This window comes from Rhineura floridana, chromosome 4, assembly GCF_030035675.1.
Source record: "Rhineura floridana isolate rRhiFlo1 chromosome 4, rRhiFlo1.hap2, whole genome shotgun sequence".
NCBI classification, from domain to species: Eukaryota; Metazoa; Chordata; class Lepidosauria; order Squamata; family Rhineuridae; genus Rhineura; species Rhineura floridana.
In genome coordinates this window covers 168,310,794-168,330,435 of record NC_084483.1, presented here as the reverse complement: position 1 = coordinate 168,330,435, position 19,642 = coordinate 168,310,794, and the positions used below count along the sequence as shown (strand labels likewise).

The 19,642-nt window shown below is 44.5% G+C and overlaps 1 protein-coding gene across 3 annotated transcripts in view; it reads left to right on the top strand.

Annotated features, from left to right (window-relative positions):
- Positions 1-19,642, top strand: part of IARS2 (isoleucyl-tRNA synthetase 2, mitochondrial) — a 68,166-nt gene that overhangs the window by 6,615 nt on the left and 41,909 nt on the right. For 2 of the 3 annotated variants that reach the window (XM_061625169.1, XM_061625171.1), the window contains 5 exons: positions 7,535-7,650; positions 10,160-10,329; positions 12,099-12,189; positions 12,328-12,479; positions 13,241-13,401. In XM_061625169.1, the coding sequence (XP_061481153.1) occupies positions 7,535-7,650; positions 10,160-10,329; positions 12,099-12,189; positions 12,328-12,479; positions 13,241-13,401 (690 nt within the window). Of the gene's footprint in view, positions 1-1,387; positions 2,624-3,382; positions 6,049-7,534; positions 7,651-10,159; positions 10,330-12,098; positions 12,190-12,327; positions 12,480-13,240; positions 13,402-19,642 lie in introns of those variants that run through there. The other variant, XM_061625170.1, reaches the window with a different exon arrangement.

The window sequence follows — 19,642 nt, the reverse complement described above, 5'->3', positions numbered from 1 at the left end:
TTCTCTCCACTCCTTTTTTTTCGCCGCGGAGAGCCCTGTTCCCGCCGGCGACAGCGGCTTGCCTCCTGCTGCCTCAGCCCTCACAGGCTTTTCTCGGCACGTTAGTTTCGCCGCGGCTAGCCCTGCTCCCGGCGCCGGCAGCGGCTTGCCTCCTGCTGCCTTATCCCTCACAGGCTTCTATCTGCACTTTCTTTTTGGGGGTTTTTTGGAGCCGCTAGTGCGGTTATCGGCCCCGCGGCTCCCCCTGCTAGTCTGTGCTGGGCAGCCCTTCCCCCCACTTCGTCCCCAGACGGCCGCCATTGCTCCTTCTCTCTCCGCCTTTTTTGATCGTTTTTTCCCGCCCTTTTTTTCGGGCACCACTTTTTGAATTCAAAATTCCCGCCTTTTTTGTTACCCTTTATTAACCATCGGATACCTTCCCTGCAGGCTATCTATCCGTATGTGTGTTGTATACGTGCTGCAAACAGACTTACACAGGGCTCTCTTGCACACAAATTTACTGTGGTGCTGCAAACAGACTTACACAGGGCTGACTTGCACACAAATTTACTGTGGCTGTAATCCTAGTGGCTGGATTATATTATCAAGGCTGGAGCTCCAATCCTAGTGGCTGGATTGTATTATCAAGGCTGAAGCTTTAATCCTAGTGGCTGGATTGTATTATCAAGGCTGGAGCTTTAATCCTAGTGGCTGAATGATATTATCAAGGCTGGAGCTTTAATCCTAGTGGCTGGATTGTATTATCAAGGCTGGAGCTTTAATCTTAGTGGCTGACTTGTACTAAATCTGATTTATATTGGTATATCCTGCCCCCTCTGGGGCCGTGTACCACGCCTGAAACACAGCCTACAGCACTAATCTGAGTGTGCTAAGTCTAAATACAGCCTATAACATATTAACGCTAATACCTTAGTGCATCCTGCCCCCTCTGTGGCAGTGCACTCCGCCATCTGCCAGTGTATTCTACCCCCTCCGTGGTCGTACGCTGAGCCAGTTCGGGTCTTTATATCCTGCCCCCTCCGTGGCAGTGTACTGTACCCAAGTTAATATAAGATGGCAGAACAGCCAGGCATGCCGCAATCAACCCATATGGTGCCAGATCAGCCAGGCATGCCACAAACAGCCAAGCCACAACATTCTAACACGACTAAGACCAGACACGCCAAAGCCCTGGCTAAGACAAAACATCTTTCCAGCCATAGCAAACCAAAGCGCCCACGTTACGTCTCTGTGCCAACCACCACCACAGCACCTCAGGCACACATAAGCGATATTCTCCATTCCCCTGCTGCTTCCTCTGACGAGGAAGAATTTGTTGGCTTTCCCGCTCAGTATTCGACTAACGAACCTTCCTCCGATTTACCGCCCCAAACATCTGTTCCAATAGCTCCTCAGGCACATACATCTGCCACATCCGGGCTGCAGCTGTCTCCTGATTTCCTCTCCCAACTTCAAGCCATGCTGGCATTTTTTACCCAAATGCAGTCACTACCACAAGTTCCTGCCATACCTCAACTCAACATGGAACATCGTGCGTGTCATGAAACTCACCCCTCCTGTTCACCTAACCCCTTTGATGTAGCCGGAGGCAGATGTATTGACGAAGCCTCGTATGCGGAGGAGTCAACCTTCAATGACCACGTTGAAGGAGATGACTGGAGCGACTATTCAGATCATGAGGAGGATACATCATATCGCTTGTTTAATGCCTCAGACTATCAGCCCCTGGCACGCAGGGTAGTTAATACTCTTGGTCTCCAGACAGCGCCTTCAACTTCGTCCGCCCCAGCTATCAAAGGGGCCAAGGTCCTCAAATCCCCTGCACCTACTGAACACTACATCCCGGTGCCGGACCCAATTGCCAAATTAGCCTCTGAAGAATGGGCCCATCCACTCAAAGCTCGACGCTTCAAGAACCTGGCTGACAGACTTTACGCCCTAGCCCCAGACTTTGCCACCAAGTTAGATGTCCCTGGCATAGATGAACCAATCGCTCGCCTCGTTTCACGATCGCTTTTGCCCAGGGAAGGGGAATCCCACCTAAAAGACACTACTGAGCGACGAATAGACTTCGCCCTCCGCAAGAATCAAGAGGCCACTGCCCTAGCCATGCGTGCCTCCGCTTCAGCCTCCATCTTCTCCAGAGCATCTATGATGTGGCTGGATGACCTTCTAGAGGACGCTAACCCTGATCCTGTCGCCCTCAGAAGAGCACTATTGAAATTGCGTAAGACAGCAGCTTTTGTGGCCGATGCCACTTTGGGTGCCACTCAATTAGGGGCACGAGCCATGACGGCTCAAATAGTTGCTCGTCGCACCTTCTGGCTTCGCCACTGGCAAGCTGATTCAGTGGCCAGATTGAATCTGTCCAGGGCTCCTTACTCCGGATCTCTACTCTTCGGCAAGGAAGCTCTAAAGGCAGTGCTGGTTGATCCAAAAGACGCCCACAAACCGGTTCTGGCCACAGTCAAGAACAGCGACCACAGGCCCTTCAGGCGATTTCCTTCCTTCCGTTCTAACCAGCCCTTTCGAGGAACGCGGCCAGGAGGACGAGGCCGCGACTTCAGATCCTATGATCCCAACACATTCAGGGGCTCCTGGAACCGACGCTTCCAGGGCAGAGGTCAGTACCAAGAGCGCAGGGGCAACTCATCATCCTCATATAAGGGAGGCCCTCGCCTACGCAAGTAGTCTTAATGCCCTCCCCATAGGTGGCAGATTACTTAATTTTGGAGATCGATGGCTGCGCCTTACTACGGTCTCCTGGATCAGGGACCTCTTCACTTATGGCTATACCACAGAGTTCTGGGCAACCCCATCAGACAGATTCCATCCGTCCCCTTGCCCAAGGGCACTAGCCAGGCACAACATCATGCAGACAGCTGTCCACCACCTCTTGGACATAGCGGCGATAGAGCCAGTTCCCACAACTGAGAGGTCGGAAGGGGTGTACTCCCTCCTATTTGCTGTCCCAAAACGAGATTTATCATGGAGGGCGGTATTGGACCTCAAGTTTGTCAACCGTTTTGTAACATATCGCAGGTTCAAAATGGAATCACTCCATTCCATTACGGAGAGTCTGCATGAAGGAGACTTCCTGGTTTCTATCGACCTTAAGGAAGCGTATCTCCATGTGCCCATTTGTATAGCTCACAGGAAGTTTCTTCGGTTTGCTTTTGGCCACCAGCACTTTCAATATAGAGCGATGCCATTCGGCCTCTCCTCCGCTCCAAGAGTGTTTACCAAGGTGCTACTCATCCTAGTGGCTTACCTCCGGACCCAAGGGGTTCATATCTACCCATATCTGGATGATCTGTTAATACGGGCCAAGTCTGAGGAGCTGGCTCATCATCACTTAATGATCACCCTCAATGTTTTGCAGGCCTACGGCTGGCTTGTCAACTTCGACAAACGCCATCTCCAACCAACCCAACGCCTACTACATCTAGGGGCAATGTTGGACACCCTGCAGGCAATGGTCTTCTTGGCTCCAGATCGCATCACTGCCATCACAAACATCGCAAGGTCCCTGATGCAACAAACATCCGCAGACGTCATGCTTCTTGCCAGAACGCTCGGGATGTTCATTTCTACCATCCACATTGTGCCATGGGCTCGAGCACACACTCGACACCTTCAATGGACTCTGTTGCCGTTTCAACAGGACATTGCCAGCACCAACCATCGCAAAGTTCGTTTGAGCCCCGCACTGCGCCTCTCCTTCCGCTGGTGGACCAAGGTTCAACACCTCTCCAAGGGCACGTCGTTCAGAGAACCCCGCAGAACCGTTGTAACCACAGATGCCAGCCTCATCGGTTGGGGAGCCCACTGCAACTCCCAGTACGTTCAGGGGCTTTGGTCCACCGCGGAGCAAACTCAAAGCATCAACTGGCTGGAGCTAAAGGCTGTCCACTTAGCTCTACGTCATTTTCAGTCTCTGTTCCCTTTGGACCATGTGCTCATTCGAACAGACAACACGTGTGTAAAATCACATTTGAACAGACAAGGGGGCACCAGGTCTCGTCCCCTGCAGGACTTAGCCTCCCTCATTTTTGTCTGGGCAGAACAACATCTACAATCCCTGAAAGCAGAACATCTCAGAGGGATTTGGAATGCGACAGCAGACTGGCTCAGCAGACAACAGGTATTTCCGGGAGAATGGAAACTTCATCCAGCCATTTTCCATCGTCTCCAATGTCGGTTCGGCGCCCTCTCAGTCGACCTGTTTGCTTCCAGTCGCAATTGCCAGCTTCCCAGGTACTTTGCCCGATACCTGGACTCAACAGCAGAAGCAGTGGATGCTCTGACAACACCGTGGCCAGACGGTCTATTGTACGCCTTTCCTCCCATACCATTGTTAGCCAAAACCTTGAGGAAGGCGCGAACCGAGAGGGCACAGCTGGTTCTGATAGCACCATTTTGGCCACGCCGACCGTGGTTTTCAGATCTTCTGGCAATGTCAATGATGGATCCTTGGACACTTCCAGTCAGGCCAGACCTTCTATCCCAGGGTCCAGTACTGCATCAGGACCCTACTTGGCTCAATCTAACAGCGTGGCGTTTGAACGGGGACATTTGAGGTCAGCTGGACTGTCTGACGCAGTGATTGATATTATTTTGGCCTCGAGAAGCCCATCTACCACTCGTATTTATCAACATACCTGGGTGGCTTTCTCCAAGTGGTGTCAGTCCCACCACCATGATCCATCCCAAGCCACTGTGCATCAGGTGCTGCAATTTCTTCATAGTGGCTTTATGATGGGACTTTGACCCAACACTACATCGACATGCGTCCACTCTGTCGTCCATTCTCTCAGTGTCCTTTCCTGGAGATCATATTTCCTCACATCCGTTCATCAAACGCTTTTTGAGGGAAGTCGCCCTACGCTCTCCGCCTGTTGTCCATCGGTTCCCTTCATGGAGTTTGCCGAAGGTTCTGCAGGCTTTGCAACGCCCTCCGTTCGAACCCATCAGGTCTGTGCCCCTACGTATGCTGTCCTTCAAGGTCTTGTTTCTGATCGCAATCACATCTGCCAGACGCGTTTCGGAGTTGGGCGCATTGTCTTCTGCTTGACACCTCTGCGTCTTCCATAAGGACTCTGTTGTGCTGAAGACTGATCCTTCCTTCCGTCCCAAGGTCGATTCAGTTTTTCATTGCAACCAGGACATTGTTTTACCTTCCTTTTGCCCGAATCCTACCCATCCGCTCGAGAAGGCTTGGCATTCGTTGGATGTTCGGAGGGCTCTCAAGACATACCTGTCTAGGACCCAAGAGATTCGAAGAACGGAGTCTCTGTTTGTATCCTTTCATCCAAGGTCTATGGGGCATAAAGTATCTAATTCTACCTTATCTCGTTGGTTAAGGGCATGCATTACTTTAGCATATGAGTCCCTGAAGCTGTCAGTTCCAGCTAGTATAACGGCTCATTCTACCAGGTCAGCTGCCACTTCGGCTGCTTTTGCCACTAATGCTCCTGTTGCCGATATTTGTAGGGCTGCAGTCTGGTCTACCCCACACTTGTTTATAAGGCATTATAAAATTGATCGTTATGCCTCTGCTGACGCTTCTTTCGGCAGACGAGTGTTACAACAGGTTCTTAATAAGGATTAACACGTGGGTGGTCCCTCCCTGTATGGGCTGCTGTGGTACATCCCGCTGTGATGGCCGGACTCATAGGGAAAATGGACCATTGGTCTCACCTGAAGGGTGATTTTCCTATGAGTACAGACATCACGACCCTCCCAGTTGGAGAATGACTATATATTTTCTAATGTGTTATATATTACTGTTACGCTATTATATTTAAATTTAAGAGTGAAGTCAAGACTTCTAGTTCTGTTATACCGCTATGTTGCAGTCATGTTACTATGCATGGTACTATTGTGTTATTTTCCTGCTGCCAGGCCGGTTGGCCTTGTTCTTGTATCTTTAGATATTTCTCCTTAGACTCGCTGCGAATGAACTGGAGAGTGGGAGGGGCCTGACGCCCCTAGTCTTGACTTCAAAGACATTCTTGCCTTCGCACGATAGGTGGAGCTAACACCCGCTGTGATGTCCGTACTCATAGGAAAATCACCTTTCAGGTGAGACCAATGGTCCATTTAAACTTATAAACACACTGGGTTGCAGCTTGCTGATGAGCTTTCATGTCACAGAGATTATTTTGATTCATGTTACCTCCTGCCTGGTGCCCCCTTAATCACCTCCCGCAGTGTTTTGGAGGGTCTCCCAGTCCTCCTAGAGCAGATTTTCAGGGAGCATAGAAGAGAGGGGAACTGGCAAAAATTGCATTCTTTTCCATTAGCTGAGATCTCCACTAGACCAAATCCCTTCCACAAACAAAGGGACACATTTTGTTTATAGAAAGGCAATATTGGATGCAATCCGCTGGAGGTGATCATAGGTGTGGATACATTAGATCTGTACATGCATTCATGGTTTCCGGTAGAGTCTCTTCCACCTCTCCATTCACAAACAAGTGTATCATCATCATTATTAAATTTATTGCCTGCCCTTCACCAACAGGTCCCAGGGTGGGTTACAGCCGTCTAAAATTCAATATTAAAAGCAATAAAAATAAATTACATTCACAAGAATAGGGTGGGTCCTGAGAACATTTAATTTCCCCTCCAGCTTGAGACTAAAAGTGGTTTGTAGTTTAGAACAGAAAGCTGCTAAAGAAAAAAGGAAAAACCTTTAAGCGTGCATGCATACATGCCATTGTGTTAGCTCCCAGTCTCTAGCAGTTTTAGCTAAGATTTTCCAAATACTTTTATTTAAATCCTACCTACAGTTTATGTCCAGTGACCACAATAAAGCAAAGCTATGCGACCACAGAAGAATGTAGCATAAATCACATAATGGCAGAACTGGAAGACACTTAATATAACTGTATCCAATTACTAGGGGCTTCTGCCACTGCGCACTTTGCACGCCAACCCCCATACCAATCCCCCCTCTTCGGGGGTTCACGTAGCCTCACCTGCCTGCCTGTCTGGCCTCCTCCACTGCTCTCCCAGCATCCTCCGTCCCCATTGTCAAACCTCCTTGGGTGCTCTCCTAGCCTTGCCTGCCTGCCTTGCAAGCTTACCTCCTACCTGCTTGCTGGCCTGCCTCTCCTTCCACTGCAACCCCACAGCATTTAGAAGACTATCACGGGATTACAGTGTAACGGCAGCCTAAGAAAAACATATATATGGATTTTCTAAGGATGATTGGAAGATAGGAGATTTTTATAAGAAAACTAATGTAATTTCATTCAGTGCAGAACTCTAGAAACTAGAACAGTGTTTTTCTGCTCCTGATCACCGTTACCACAATGGGTCCTATGAAATGCATTGGTGTGTCATTAACATTTCTGTGATGCAAGTTTTAATTGTTGGCACAATTAGGTCATATGAATTATCACAAATGGGGATGATCTGCAGTGTTAATTTGGGAGGTGGGATATATGTGATACTTTCATGTATTTTATATGGTATTGGGTAGTGCTAATCTAATTTTGTTAAATTAAAAGATGAAATAAAATTTTAGGTATTCCATTGTGAAGTGTACGAACACAGGGGAACACTATATTATAGTTGCGGAAAGAGTTCAGTCAATAGCTGCCGTTTTGGATACACAGTTTGAAGTGATTTCTACATTTAAAGGTAAAAACTTTTTGAATATTCAACTTAATAAATGTATATTATATCACTAAAAAGGGAGAGGGCCTTCTCAGTGGTGGCCCCCAAATTATGGAATGATCTTTCTGACGAGGTGTGCCTGGCGCCATCACTGTTATCTTTTCGGCGCCAGGTCAAGACTTTCCTTTTCTCCCAGGCATTTTAGCATGTGTTTTTTAATTGTTTTAAATGTTTAAATTGTTTTTAAAAGATGTGTTTTAAATTTGTATATGTGTTTTTAGTGTTTTTAGGTACTGTAAACCACCCAGAGAGCTTCGGCTATGGGGTGGTATATAAATACAATAAATAAATAAATAGTAGATTATTAGTTGCTGATATGCTAGTGTAGAAGATTATTTGTAGAATAACAATCTCAAAATATAAAGTTAGTTATTAAATTGTTGTAGTTACCCTTCAGCAGGGCTGTTCACATACTGTTTTTTAGGGGGAAAATATCTGGTAATCCAGTTGCTGATGTGTCCTTCCTCCTCACTGGCAGACAAAAGGATTGAATGAACTAGGCTGTATCATATTCATTTGAGTGTAGTATCACTAGGCTAGCCAATCTGTCCATGGAAAGAATGTGGAGGCTTTAAACTGGGTATTTATGGAGATGTCATATTCAAATAATCCCCGTACAGTTTGGCTTAGTTATTTAGTTTTTTTCTTTTTTTGTAATAGTGGTTTGGCTGAAATTTCCACTAGGAAAGTAGCTTTTCAGGTTCCTAGATGGCCAGCACCAAATATTGAGGCAGTCATGCTACCAGGCACTGGAGGATTTATTTAATTTACAGCTCTGCTGTAAACTGGAATGACATTTGGGTCTTTATTTCTTACTGCTTCAGTTCGGTTTGCAACAGGAACATACTTTACTCCGGCAGGGTTGAAGTACCTGGTATAGCTGTAAGTCCAGCCAAAGTCATTGTGAAATATAATTACTTTTTTTTAAAAACAAATCAAGTTCCTGGTAAATGTTTTAAAACCATGACCAATGATCAGACAACAACTTAGGAGCACTGCATTTTTTAAAAAGCTGCTACTTGTTTTAGCAGTAATTTGTAAGAAAAAATTACTATATGTGTGAGATGTCGAGGGTCAAACGTACCTCAAGAAAGCCATACAAAAAACAATTCCCAGTGCAAGATATTAAGCATAACTACATTCACAAGCAAAAATAAAATAAAATCATGCCTTCATTGAGACCTTTCCTTGCTGGTATAATAATATAATTGTATCAAAAATACACCACCACATAAAGTACAAAAGCCTGTGCATATAGTATGCAGTCTAACTGATCCCACAGTTTTTTAAGCATTAAAAAGTGTTATTAACTTACACATAACATAATTTATGTTGCACAGGTAAACAGTGCTCATATCATGAATAGTGAATAACAGCTAATTTCAGACTTTGAAACCATAGCTCACACTACCTGGGCTGCCAATGCACAATCACCACACTTCACAACTAGATGAGCAGGACAGACAAAACAGTTACATGAACCACAACATTGCTGCAATTTTCTTGGTTTTTTTTTTTACATTAGCTGCAGAGATGACACCTTTCCCTTTCCTTGATATTAGGAGCAGCATGCCCTGCTAGTTCTTCTGCAGCCTCTCTTGATGTCCCAGACCAACTGGCTGTGTGTAAAGTCAGCCCAGGATTTGATCAGCTCCAGACCTAAGACTACTAGGAAGAGACTGCTTTTAGGGTGTTCGCACCATTGTGGGTTGTTGAACTTTCAAACAATGTAGGCATTTAATTTGAAAAATCCACCACTGGCCATCATTTAATCATGTGTTGACATCTGGTCACAGGTGTCCACTCTGCCTTTAGTTTTCTTATAATGGTCTTAGTCATTGCTACGTTGTTACATATGAAAGAGAATTGCTGAACTTCCTTTTCTTTTTTTGGCAAGTGTTAGAACTTTGTGAAAACAAAAACTGATGCTGTCAGCACTTCTGGGTCTGTGGGCAAGGAACTCTGGAAGAATGTCCAATTTTTTAGTAGCCCTCTTCAGGTGTTAGCCATTAAGTGCTATGCAGACATGTTCAGGGGGAGGGGAACAGTGAGAATGACTGCGCTAGCTCTGCCATCGTGAATAATCTGTTATCATCCATTGTGAATAATCTGTTCCCATCGCCTCCAGGGTTTTAAAATGTGCAAGGAGCTTCTTGTATTTGTAGGTCTCCATGCATTGAGGACAGTGTGAACAACAAGGGGAGAAGGAGTGCGTGGAGGTAGTGCACTTTCCTGCGTGGAAGGAAAAATTCCTCTCTTAAGATGGTGCTTGCCTTTAGCAGTTTTTATTAGTATCTGAATTATCAATAAATACTTCTTTTAAAAACATGCTGCCTGATTTAAGCGGCTATCTTTTAAGTTAAGGAAAATGGCAGCTCGATTCACTCCACACACCCGCTTCCTCCCAATACGTGCATATATGAAGTTTTCCTCCTGGTCAAATTTGGGGTGATTCCTCCTGCTTTTTTTTCAGGTACCGACTTGGAAAGTGGTGTGTGCTCACACCCCACAATTCCTGAAAAGCAGTCTCCCCTTTTGCCAGCAAACCACGTGTCCATGTCCAAAGGCACAGGATTAGTTCACACCGCCCCAGCTCATGGTATGGAAGATTACAGTGTAGCTTCTCATCACCAACTGCCCATGGTACTGTGGTTTTGTTTGCTTTGATCTTAACTTGCATTTTTGCCTACTCACACCAAAAATGCTATCAAACCGTTATTTGCAGATGGGAAGGGAAGAGTAGAAACTCTTGATAGAACTCTACAGCCATCCTAGCTGTAACTTATAGCAAGATTACAATTCCTGTGCTTGCTGGGGCTGGAAATATCTGGAGGTCAGCAGGCTGGGGAAGGTTGGCTAGGGTAATAGCCAATTGTGTTTGTCCCCAAGCAGAATGGACTTTCACTCATGCAGCAGGACCTCTCCTCTCCTCTGCATACTTACCCAGATCTGTTCTGGAGGGCTGGGGAACTCACCACAACCCACCGGAACAAACTGAGGATGGGGGTAGCTACAGGGAAGAGGAGAGGAAAGGCAAGACCCATAGCACAAAAGAAAGTCCACTTGCACAATGTTGGATATCCTCCTTAAACTGTAATTAACAGGATTACACCCTAGAATGTTTTTAAATCTTCTGCTCCCTTCCCCCCCCCGTCCCACTATGGTGGAAACGTTTAGAAAGATGAAGATAGAACAGAATTTGTCTTGGCCCTGGGTTGCAGCAATAGTTTATTCGTCCAGGTATATAGAGAGCAGGTACTTGTGCAACAGAATGCTTTTTATTCCATCATGAAAACCATCCAGTAGTAGTCAGTGTTGTGAGGGATTTACAAGAGGATGTTTTCTACAGAAACATCAATCCTCTCTTTTATTACTTTTTTAATTCTACACTGCCTTTTGTCCACAGGGCAGTGTGCAGATAAGACCATATAAGAATAAAAATATATATGATCTTAAAACATCAGAAAACATGTTAAAGAGTGGAGGTGGACAATCAGTCACTAAATGCTAAATATCATAGATAGCATCACTGGCTCAGTTCTTCCCAAATGCCTGAATGAAAAAATGCATCCTCAGAAGGCACCAGAAGGACCATACTGTGAGAGCCAACTGTATTTGCAATGGGAGGGAGTTCAGTCATAGGGGTTCCACTGTGGAGAAGACTCTGCTATGTGTCACCACCAAACAGAAACATTGGCGGTACCATGAGCAGGACCTTGTGCACCCATCTCAAAGCCTGACTTGGAACATACTGGAAAAAGCATTCCAAGTATTTTGGGTCCTTTACCAAAGAGAAGTTGCATTCTTTAAAGAGCACCTCTTGCAAATCATTTTGCCATCTCTAGTCACCTCCAGACAACCCTTTGGCAACACCCTCTGCATGTTAATTTTAAAAAGCTGTTAGATGCCTTTGCCGTTCTTCCCAACTCTGCAGTTCCTTCATCTTTGTTCTGCAAAATCCAAACCTGAGAGCATCTTTTGATTAGATTCCCACCTCCCACCTCAATTTGGGATTTTTTTTTAATAATCTGAAATATAAAGTGTGTGGTGAATGGGGCTATAAGCTTATTTTTGAAATACTGATAGCTTTTAAAATTTTATACATATGAGCATTAAGAGACTGTTCTTATTAGAATTAGAATTGATAGATAGTAACCATTTTGAGCAAGAGAGCTAATGCTACTTCCTCACTAAAACCTTGGAAGTGTGATCTTCTCTAATGGCTAAATGTCTCTGGTGCCAAATCAAGCTTTGCTTCTGGTACAAAGGAGTAATGTCTTTCACCTCACTTCTAGAGAAAAGCAATATGATCTTTCTTCCTCTGGTAGTGAGAGCACATTCCTGTAAAATGATATCAGACAAAGCTTTCTCAACTTTTTTTTGACATAACCTCAAACATTTCTTCCCCCTAGGACTGCCTGGTGGATGAAGATGGATGTTTCACAGAGGCTGCAGGTTCTGAGCTTCAAAATAAAGCAGTTCTTGAAGAAGGAAATGAAGCTGGTCTGTATAACTCTTGTGTTCAGAAATAAAGTAGAGCATGTCAAATTGTATTGCCCTGTTGTGCCAAGAGAAGCTCTTACAGCATTTGGAATTCACAAGTAATTTTCAGTTTAGTGAATTTTTGTTCACTTTCTACAGTCATCCAGATGCTTCAAGGAGCAAAGAGTTTATTAAAAGAGGAGAAATACATACACAGCTACCCCTATGACTGGAGGACTAAAAAACCAGTGATCATTCGTGCCAGCAAGCAATGGTTCATTAATACAGCAAATCTCAAGGCTTCTGCCCAGGTACGAGGCAGACTTCTTAGGTGTATGAATCTCTGTATCTTTCACTCATTAATATATAGGGGCAGGGGACTTTGTATAGTCCATATTTAAAGTATCAACTGTATCAGTCATGCTTCTGCATGCCTTTAGGTGGGTACCTAACAGGAGATGTTTTTAACGTAGCAAGAAAGAGCTTGATACCCAATTTGCCTGGCAGCTTGAAATGTGTACTAGTTGCTGGTTGCTAGGGTGTTTGAAAGTAATTTATGTTTAGTTAGAGTTGATCTCTGTATACAGAGGCACCACACAAGATATACATTAGGTATCATGCAATGCTGGACTCTCATCTTGCTTATTTCATTTATGAATCCTTTCCCATAAAACATCCCAAAGCCGTGTTTAACAAGAAAAGCTAACAGACCCTGTAATGTGGGCTGCCTTTCGAGATTTAAAGTATTTTAAAAATACTCCTAATTGGATGTGAAAGGAACATTGTTGTCAAACAACTCTGCTACATGGGTCATTATTTTCATTTTTAGCATTTATTTTTGTAAAATCTCTGTTTTGGTAGGAGGATCTAAGTCAGGGATGGAGAATCTGTCACCCTCCAGGTGTTTCTGGACTTAAATTTCCATCATATCTGAGCATTGACCGTGCTGGTTGGGGCTGATGAGAGTTGGACTTCCTGACATCTGGAGAGCCGCTGACTCCCCATCTGTGATCTAAACAGTGCCTCTGTTCAAAATCTCAACTTTGCCAAACTCTTTCTGGATATTTTACAGGAGGCATTAAAGAAAGTAAAATTTGTGCCAGCCTCAGGGATGAACCAAATGCTAGACATGCTGGACAAAAGACCATACTGGTGTATATCAAGGCAGAGGCATTGGGGTGTTCCCATTCCAGTTTTTTACCATAAGACAACAGGAGAACCCTTAATAAATAGGTGAGTAACTTACAGACATCCCTTTTATTTCATTTTATCTATTAGTTTGCTGTCAGAAATGTGAGTTCAAAAAAAATGTGTCAAACAATGATTGGTGTTAAGGCAGACATCCTATTTTGGTGTTTGCTGTTCTTGTTCCTGTGATGGATGCTTTATGGAAATAGTGTAGGCAGGAATTGCAGTGCCCATGCCTACACACATGTTTTGTACAGGAATCCATTCCTGCCATTTTCCTGTAACATATTGCCATGTTTGTGCCCAAATTCAACATCTCTCACAAGCTTTGAAAGCTTGGTGTGAGTGCAGACTCCTTTTGCTTTGATGTTGGGGCCTGCGTGGGATGAGATTCAAGTACAGAGCTGTCTCCAACACGAAAGTAAGGGGGTGATCTCTTGTGCAAGAGTTCACATGCAGATTGGAAGCGGCCCCAGGATGGAGGCTTCTCTTTACTCTTTACCAGGAAAATGCTTGTAAGAGTGAGGCAGTTACCATTTTTTTGCGATGCACATTGCATCCCAACCACAGGACCCTTGTGATTAGGGACTGTAGGTTCTGCCAACTAGCACCAGGGTGGAGGGCTGGCATTGGGGACACTGCTCATGTGAGGGCCAAGTGCAGCACTTTATTTTTCCCTCCATGAGCAAATGAGCTGGAATTAACTTATGTGGGAGACAATAAAAGGATATGCTTGGGAATGGATGCTCAACCTGGTGACTCCAGATGTTGAGAACCAAGCCCTTTCTCGTCTGAGGCACTCTATCCGGTGTGTTGCTGTTTGTGTTTGTGGAGGCCCTTGAGAAGCGGGATCTTTTTGTGAACTATCAAAGAGCTTATTAGTGTGGTGAGCTGTGATTGTCCATGCAGCAGCTGGTGTTTTGTTATGGTTGCTCAGGGTGAAGAAGAGGCAGCAGGTCCAGAGTTCACCAGACTGCCACTGTTGAATAAGGGTGAACAGCGTTGAATTTCTCTGCAGAAGAACCAGACTTGTTTACAGCAGTGTTTGCCAGCCTAGGAAGGGGGATCTAGCCTTACTTCTCCATTATTTTATTTGAGCAGATACAGCCTGGGGTTGGGTTGCAGAGTGGCTAAAGGGCAAAGTCTGTTCCTGTATCCCAATAACTTGGGTATCTGGAGACTGTTTAGGAGCTGGATTAAATACAACTTTGCTCCCAGGGATTATTGCCTCTCTGCCAAACTGTGATGCCTATCGGCTTTCACAGAAGAGACTGCATCATCAAACCGTAATTCCATTGTGGCACAGAGAAGCTGCCTTTGATATAAATTATTATCATAATCAATAGCCCATCTTCTTTCTTTTGTTCATGGCAAGGTTAAGTATGTTTCCTTCCCCAAAATTTGTTCTGTATTTGTACACTGAAATCCAGCAGCTTAAATCCAGGCTTCTTGTAAACTTCTAGTGCCCTCTGTTGGTGCATGTTCAGTTGTAACCCTTTGCTTATCAAAAAGATAGTACATTATGGGCTTCTAGTGGGAGGAAAGCGGGATACAAATCTAATAAATAAATAAAATAAATTAGTAGTTTTGAAACGAAGATGGAGATTTTGAGCCATGGTGTGCTCAGAGTTCAAGTGCTAAATTCAAGGTGAGGAAGCTGACAAAATGGAAATGACTGAAGGAATCGGGAGAGGGAGCATCAAGAAGAGAGGAACTCTCAAAACCAACTTTTGGGGAGATGGGTAGTACTTCATGAGCTCTATATTCCAAACAGTTCTGAAGGCTTCCCTCTAGATGTTCATCTCTCTCATTCCAAATGTGCAAGGCCTGACTGCGATTATTCATTAATAAGGGGGAAGGAACACTCTAAATGTTATTGGCAGACTCCTGTAGGGCAATCCAGTCCTATCTTATACTGCCTAGCTTCCCCATAAGCAAGCTAGGCAGGAAGGGGCATACCAGTTTGCAGCAGGGAGAAGAGACTTTTCCCACCTGGTCACGACTGGGAGACCTGATTGGTTGAAAAGAAAAAAAGACAAATAGTGGCTAGTTATTTGAAAGAGAAGTGCTGGGCCCATGTATGCCTGAAGTCACACTTTCCAGTGTTTGTGAAATATGGTGGCTCCACAACTAGAGAATTAGTACCCTCCTCCATCAGTGCTTAAGTATCAAAAAGGGGTTGAGGCATGGCTTGTTCTTAAAATGTAAAATATGGGTTTGTGGAGGTTTTGTCTTGCTGGTTTGCTTTTGTAAACTGTCAGTGTTCCAATTTTAACAACATCTTACTCACTGTGTTCTTGTGGCATAAATGACTCCCTCTGCAAACATTTTGCAATAGATACAAATGAATAACTGCATCTCCTAGAGCAGGGGTGGGCAAGAAGGTTGAGCACAGTACTCTGGTAGGCCAATTTCTGGTGAACCGCTTAGTGCCTGATGGTTACTGGGATTCTTGCTAAGAATGGTGGAATATGTGGACCTTGGCCTAATCAACCAGGTACTTCTGTTCTTGCGCAAGAATTCATGCTCGGGATTGCTTAAATCAGAGTAGGTGTGGATCTTGATTGTTAAAGAGATCCTGAGTGTGCGCTCTTTAAGAACTTACAGAATGAAACACATTGGTAAATGAAGGGGATTCTAGAAACAAACAAAAAATAGACGATGCAAGACTGAAGGCTCCAGGTTTAGAGGTTCCCAAATCAGTGACTGTGAGATGCTCAGTCTCTTGTAACAAAGGGTTCCTTGATGGGCCCAGTTTAGCTCAATCTCTGGAACCAAGAATAAGATTTCTGGAATGGGCTATAGAATCTTGTACGCTTGCATGCTCATGCTACCTGGATTTGACATTGTGTGCTCACTCTGGTTAAGATGAACCTGATTGTGTTCCTCAACTCACTTAGCCTCTTCAATTAGCACTAGTCATTTGGAAAACCAGATCAAAAGAGGTGAGAGTTCAGTGCTGGACCACATGCTTTGTATGTACGACATCCAGATCCAGTATCTTCACCTAAACAGATGGTAGCATAGGTGAGAGAGACCTCTACCATGGGCTCTGAGTTTATGTGGTTTTCTGGATTCATACCTATTCTAAATAAACGTACGCATTATTTGCTTCATTTTTATGGTATTTGCAATCATTATTTATTTATTTATTTATTTATTAGATTTATATCCCACCCTTCCTCCCAGTAGGAGCCCAGGGCGGCAAACGGAAGCACTAAAAACATTCTAAAACATAAAAACAGACTTTAAAATATATTAAAACAAAACATCTTTAAAAACAATTTTTTAAAAAAAAAAGCTTTAAAAATATCTTTTTTAAAAAAGCTTTTAAAATGTATTTAAAAGCAATTCCAACAAAGGTGCAGACTGGGATAAGCTCTCCACTTAAAAGGCTTGTTGAAAGAGGAAGGTCTTCAGTAGGCACTGAAAAGATAACAGATGGTGCCTGTCTAATCTAAGGGAAGGGGATTCCAAAGGGTAGGTGCCATTACACTGAAGGTCTGCTTCCTATGTTGTGTGGAATGGACCTCCTGATAAGATGGCATCTGCAGGGGGTCCTCATCTCCAGAGTGCAGTGATCAACTGGGTATATAAGGGATAGCATGGTCTTTCAGGCATCCTGTTCCCAAGCTGTATAAGGCTTTGTACACCAAAACCAGCTCCTTGAACTTAGCCCGGTAGCTAATAGGTGTCATGGCCCCGTCAGAGGACTCCTCAGATGAGGACGACTCGGGAGTAACAGCAGCAGACCCAGGAGCAGCAAGAGACACAGAGGAGCCTCCTGAGAATCCAGCTCCTGCTGCCCCTCAGCTGCAGAGCACCCCAGGGACAGCAGAGGCCCTGCAGCCAGACACAGACAGTGAACAGGATACTCCCCCCTCACCTGCAGAACGTAGGCAGCAGAAGGGAGGCAGGCCTGTCTCCTTAAGGCCCAAACGCTGAGGGCTCACACCTGCTGTCCATCCTGCTCTTTATAAGGCACACCTTGGCTGCAGCTTGTTGCTGACTGCAACGTCAGGCGTGGCTTTGTGTAGACCTAGTTTCCCTGCAGCATCTCTTTGACTGACCTCCTTGGCAATTGATCCTGGACCTCCACTGACCTCGCTTCTGGACTTCTGACTCGGCAAGTACGCTTCGGATAGGCCTGGCAGATTTACAACCCGACTGCTGGCTAAGGACTTTCCTTCCCTGCCAAAGACCCAGGAATTTCCAGCCCCCCCCTGACACTGCTGATGCAGTGTAGAGCTGACAATAGGTAGCCAGTGCAATTTATTCAGCAGTTGGGTGATATATTGGTGATACCCTATCCAAGTGAGCAGTCTCACCACTACATTTTGCACCAGCTGCAGCTTCTAGACCAACCTCAAGAACAGCCCCACCTAGAATGCATTATAGTAATTCAGCCTGGAGGTTACCAGTGCATGCACAACAGTGGTCAGGCTATTCCGGTTGAGAAACAACCAAAGCTGGTAAAAGGCACTCCTAGCCACTGAAGTCACCTGGCCTTCTAGCAACAAAGATGAATCGAGGAGCACCCCCAGACTACGGACCTGCTCTTTAAGAGGGAGTACGACCCCATCCAAAGCAGGCAACTGACCAATTATCCAAACTCGGGAACCACCAACCCACAGCGTCTCCATCTTGCTAGGATTGAGAGTCAATTTATTGGCCCTCATCCAGCCCATCACTGAGTCCAGGCAGTGGTCCAGGGCTTGCACGGCCTCTCCCGATTCAGATGTTACAGAGAAATAGAGCTGGGTATTGTCAGCGTGCTGCTGGCACCTTGCCCCAAATCTCCTGATGACCTCTCCCAAGGGCTTCATATAGATGTTAAACATCATAGGAGACAAGATGGTACCCTGTTGCTCCATCATGTACTAAGTACACAATCATATACTTAAGCCTCGTATATTCCAGGAAGTAACTGTTTGTGGACTGGGTTCACTGAATCAAAAACACTCTCCCTTGGTCATAAGCTCTCATCTTTTATATTTTCAGGTATGAAAGCAAATTAAACACTCCTAGGACTCTGTATCAGTTTCTTGGCCATACATGTGATAAAGGTCAAATGGTCTGAAGGGGGCTAACCCGAGCTTCTTTTGAAAATAGTTGTATCAAACGTTTTATTGGAGGGAGAGATGGTCCTTAATGTAATATGAAAGTATGCATCTAAGCATTTGTCTAACAAGCAGCAACAAAAAGGACTTTATGCCACTAATATGGGTGCTCAGTTATCACATTAAAAGTAGGCATTGGAAAACTTTGAAAAGCGATCCATATCTATTGCTAGTATCTTAAAAGCCCAAGGGCAGAGTGAAAATCATACCTTTTCATTATCGCTTGTTGCAAATGTAAATTAACATAGCTTATAGAGCAAACATCTGATGTAAATCTTCCCTTTTGCTTAAATAAATGGTTTCAAACTATCAGTGCAGATGGCAAGTGTCTACACAGTAACTTTTAAAAATGTATTTATTTTCTTCTTTTATATGTACATTCATTTTTTTACTTACAAATTTGCATGTTCCTTGCGGAGTAATGAAAGTATGCAGAATATTGGCCTACAAAAATGACAGGCAGACTTAGAAAGCACAGTCTATCAAATCATAGGTCATTATCCTGCACCTCAATTTTGAATAGAAACTTTGATCTATCCTTAGTATCTTCACAACATTTGCTGCTGAACGCATATTATGCTGACGTTACTATGAAGAAATAACCTTTTGGAAAGAAAAACAGTAAATTCGATATGGCTTACACGTGGTAGATAACAAATAGAACAACAAAATTAGTTGATCTGCTATGCAGATGTTTTTCAGTCAATATCCACAGTTTGATCAGTGGCCTTCAAACGTAACAGCACCTCCACTGGAACCGTATGTCTAGTCCACATGGAGTTGCTGTTACACTTGACAGCACTGCTTGAAGCATTTGTTTTCTATCCATCGTTGGGTCCATAAATGATCTTACTGCATCTTACGTAAAACAGGTATCTGGAAAACTTTTCCTTGCGCATAGAAGTAAGCATAACGGACATCTTGCATAGCCCATAAAACATTTGCTAGAGTGTGTTTAATGTTCATTTCTAACATACGTCTTAAATGTGAAGATCAGGAGTTTGTAGTCTTGTAGCCCCACCCTGTCCCACATTTATATCCAATGCCATGTGTGTCTGAGAATATGGTGTATCCCTGGCACCCCACAAGCATAGTATAGAACTGGAGCGTGCTTCAGCAGGCACCTGTTATCCATCAGACTCTTTAAAAAAAGAAAAAAAGTGAAA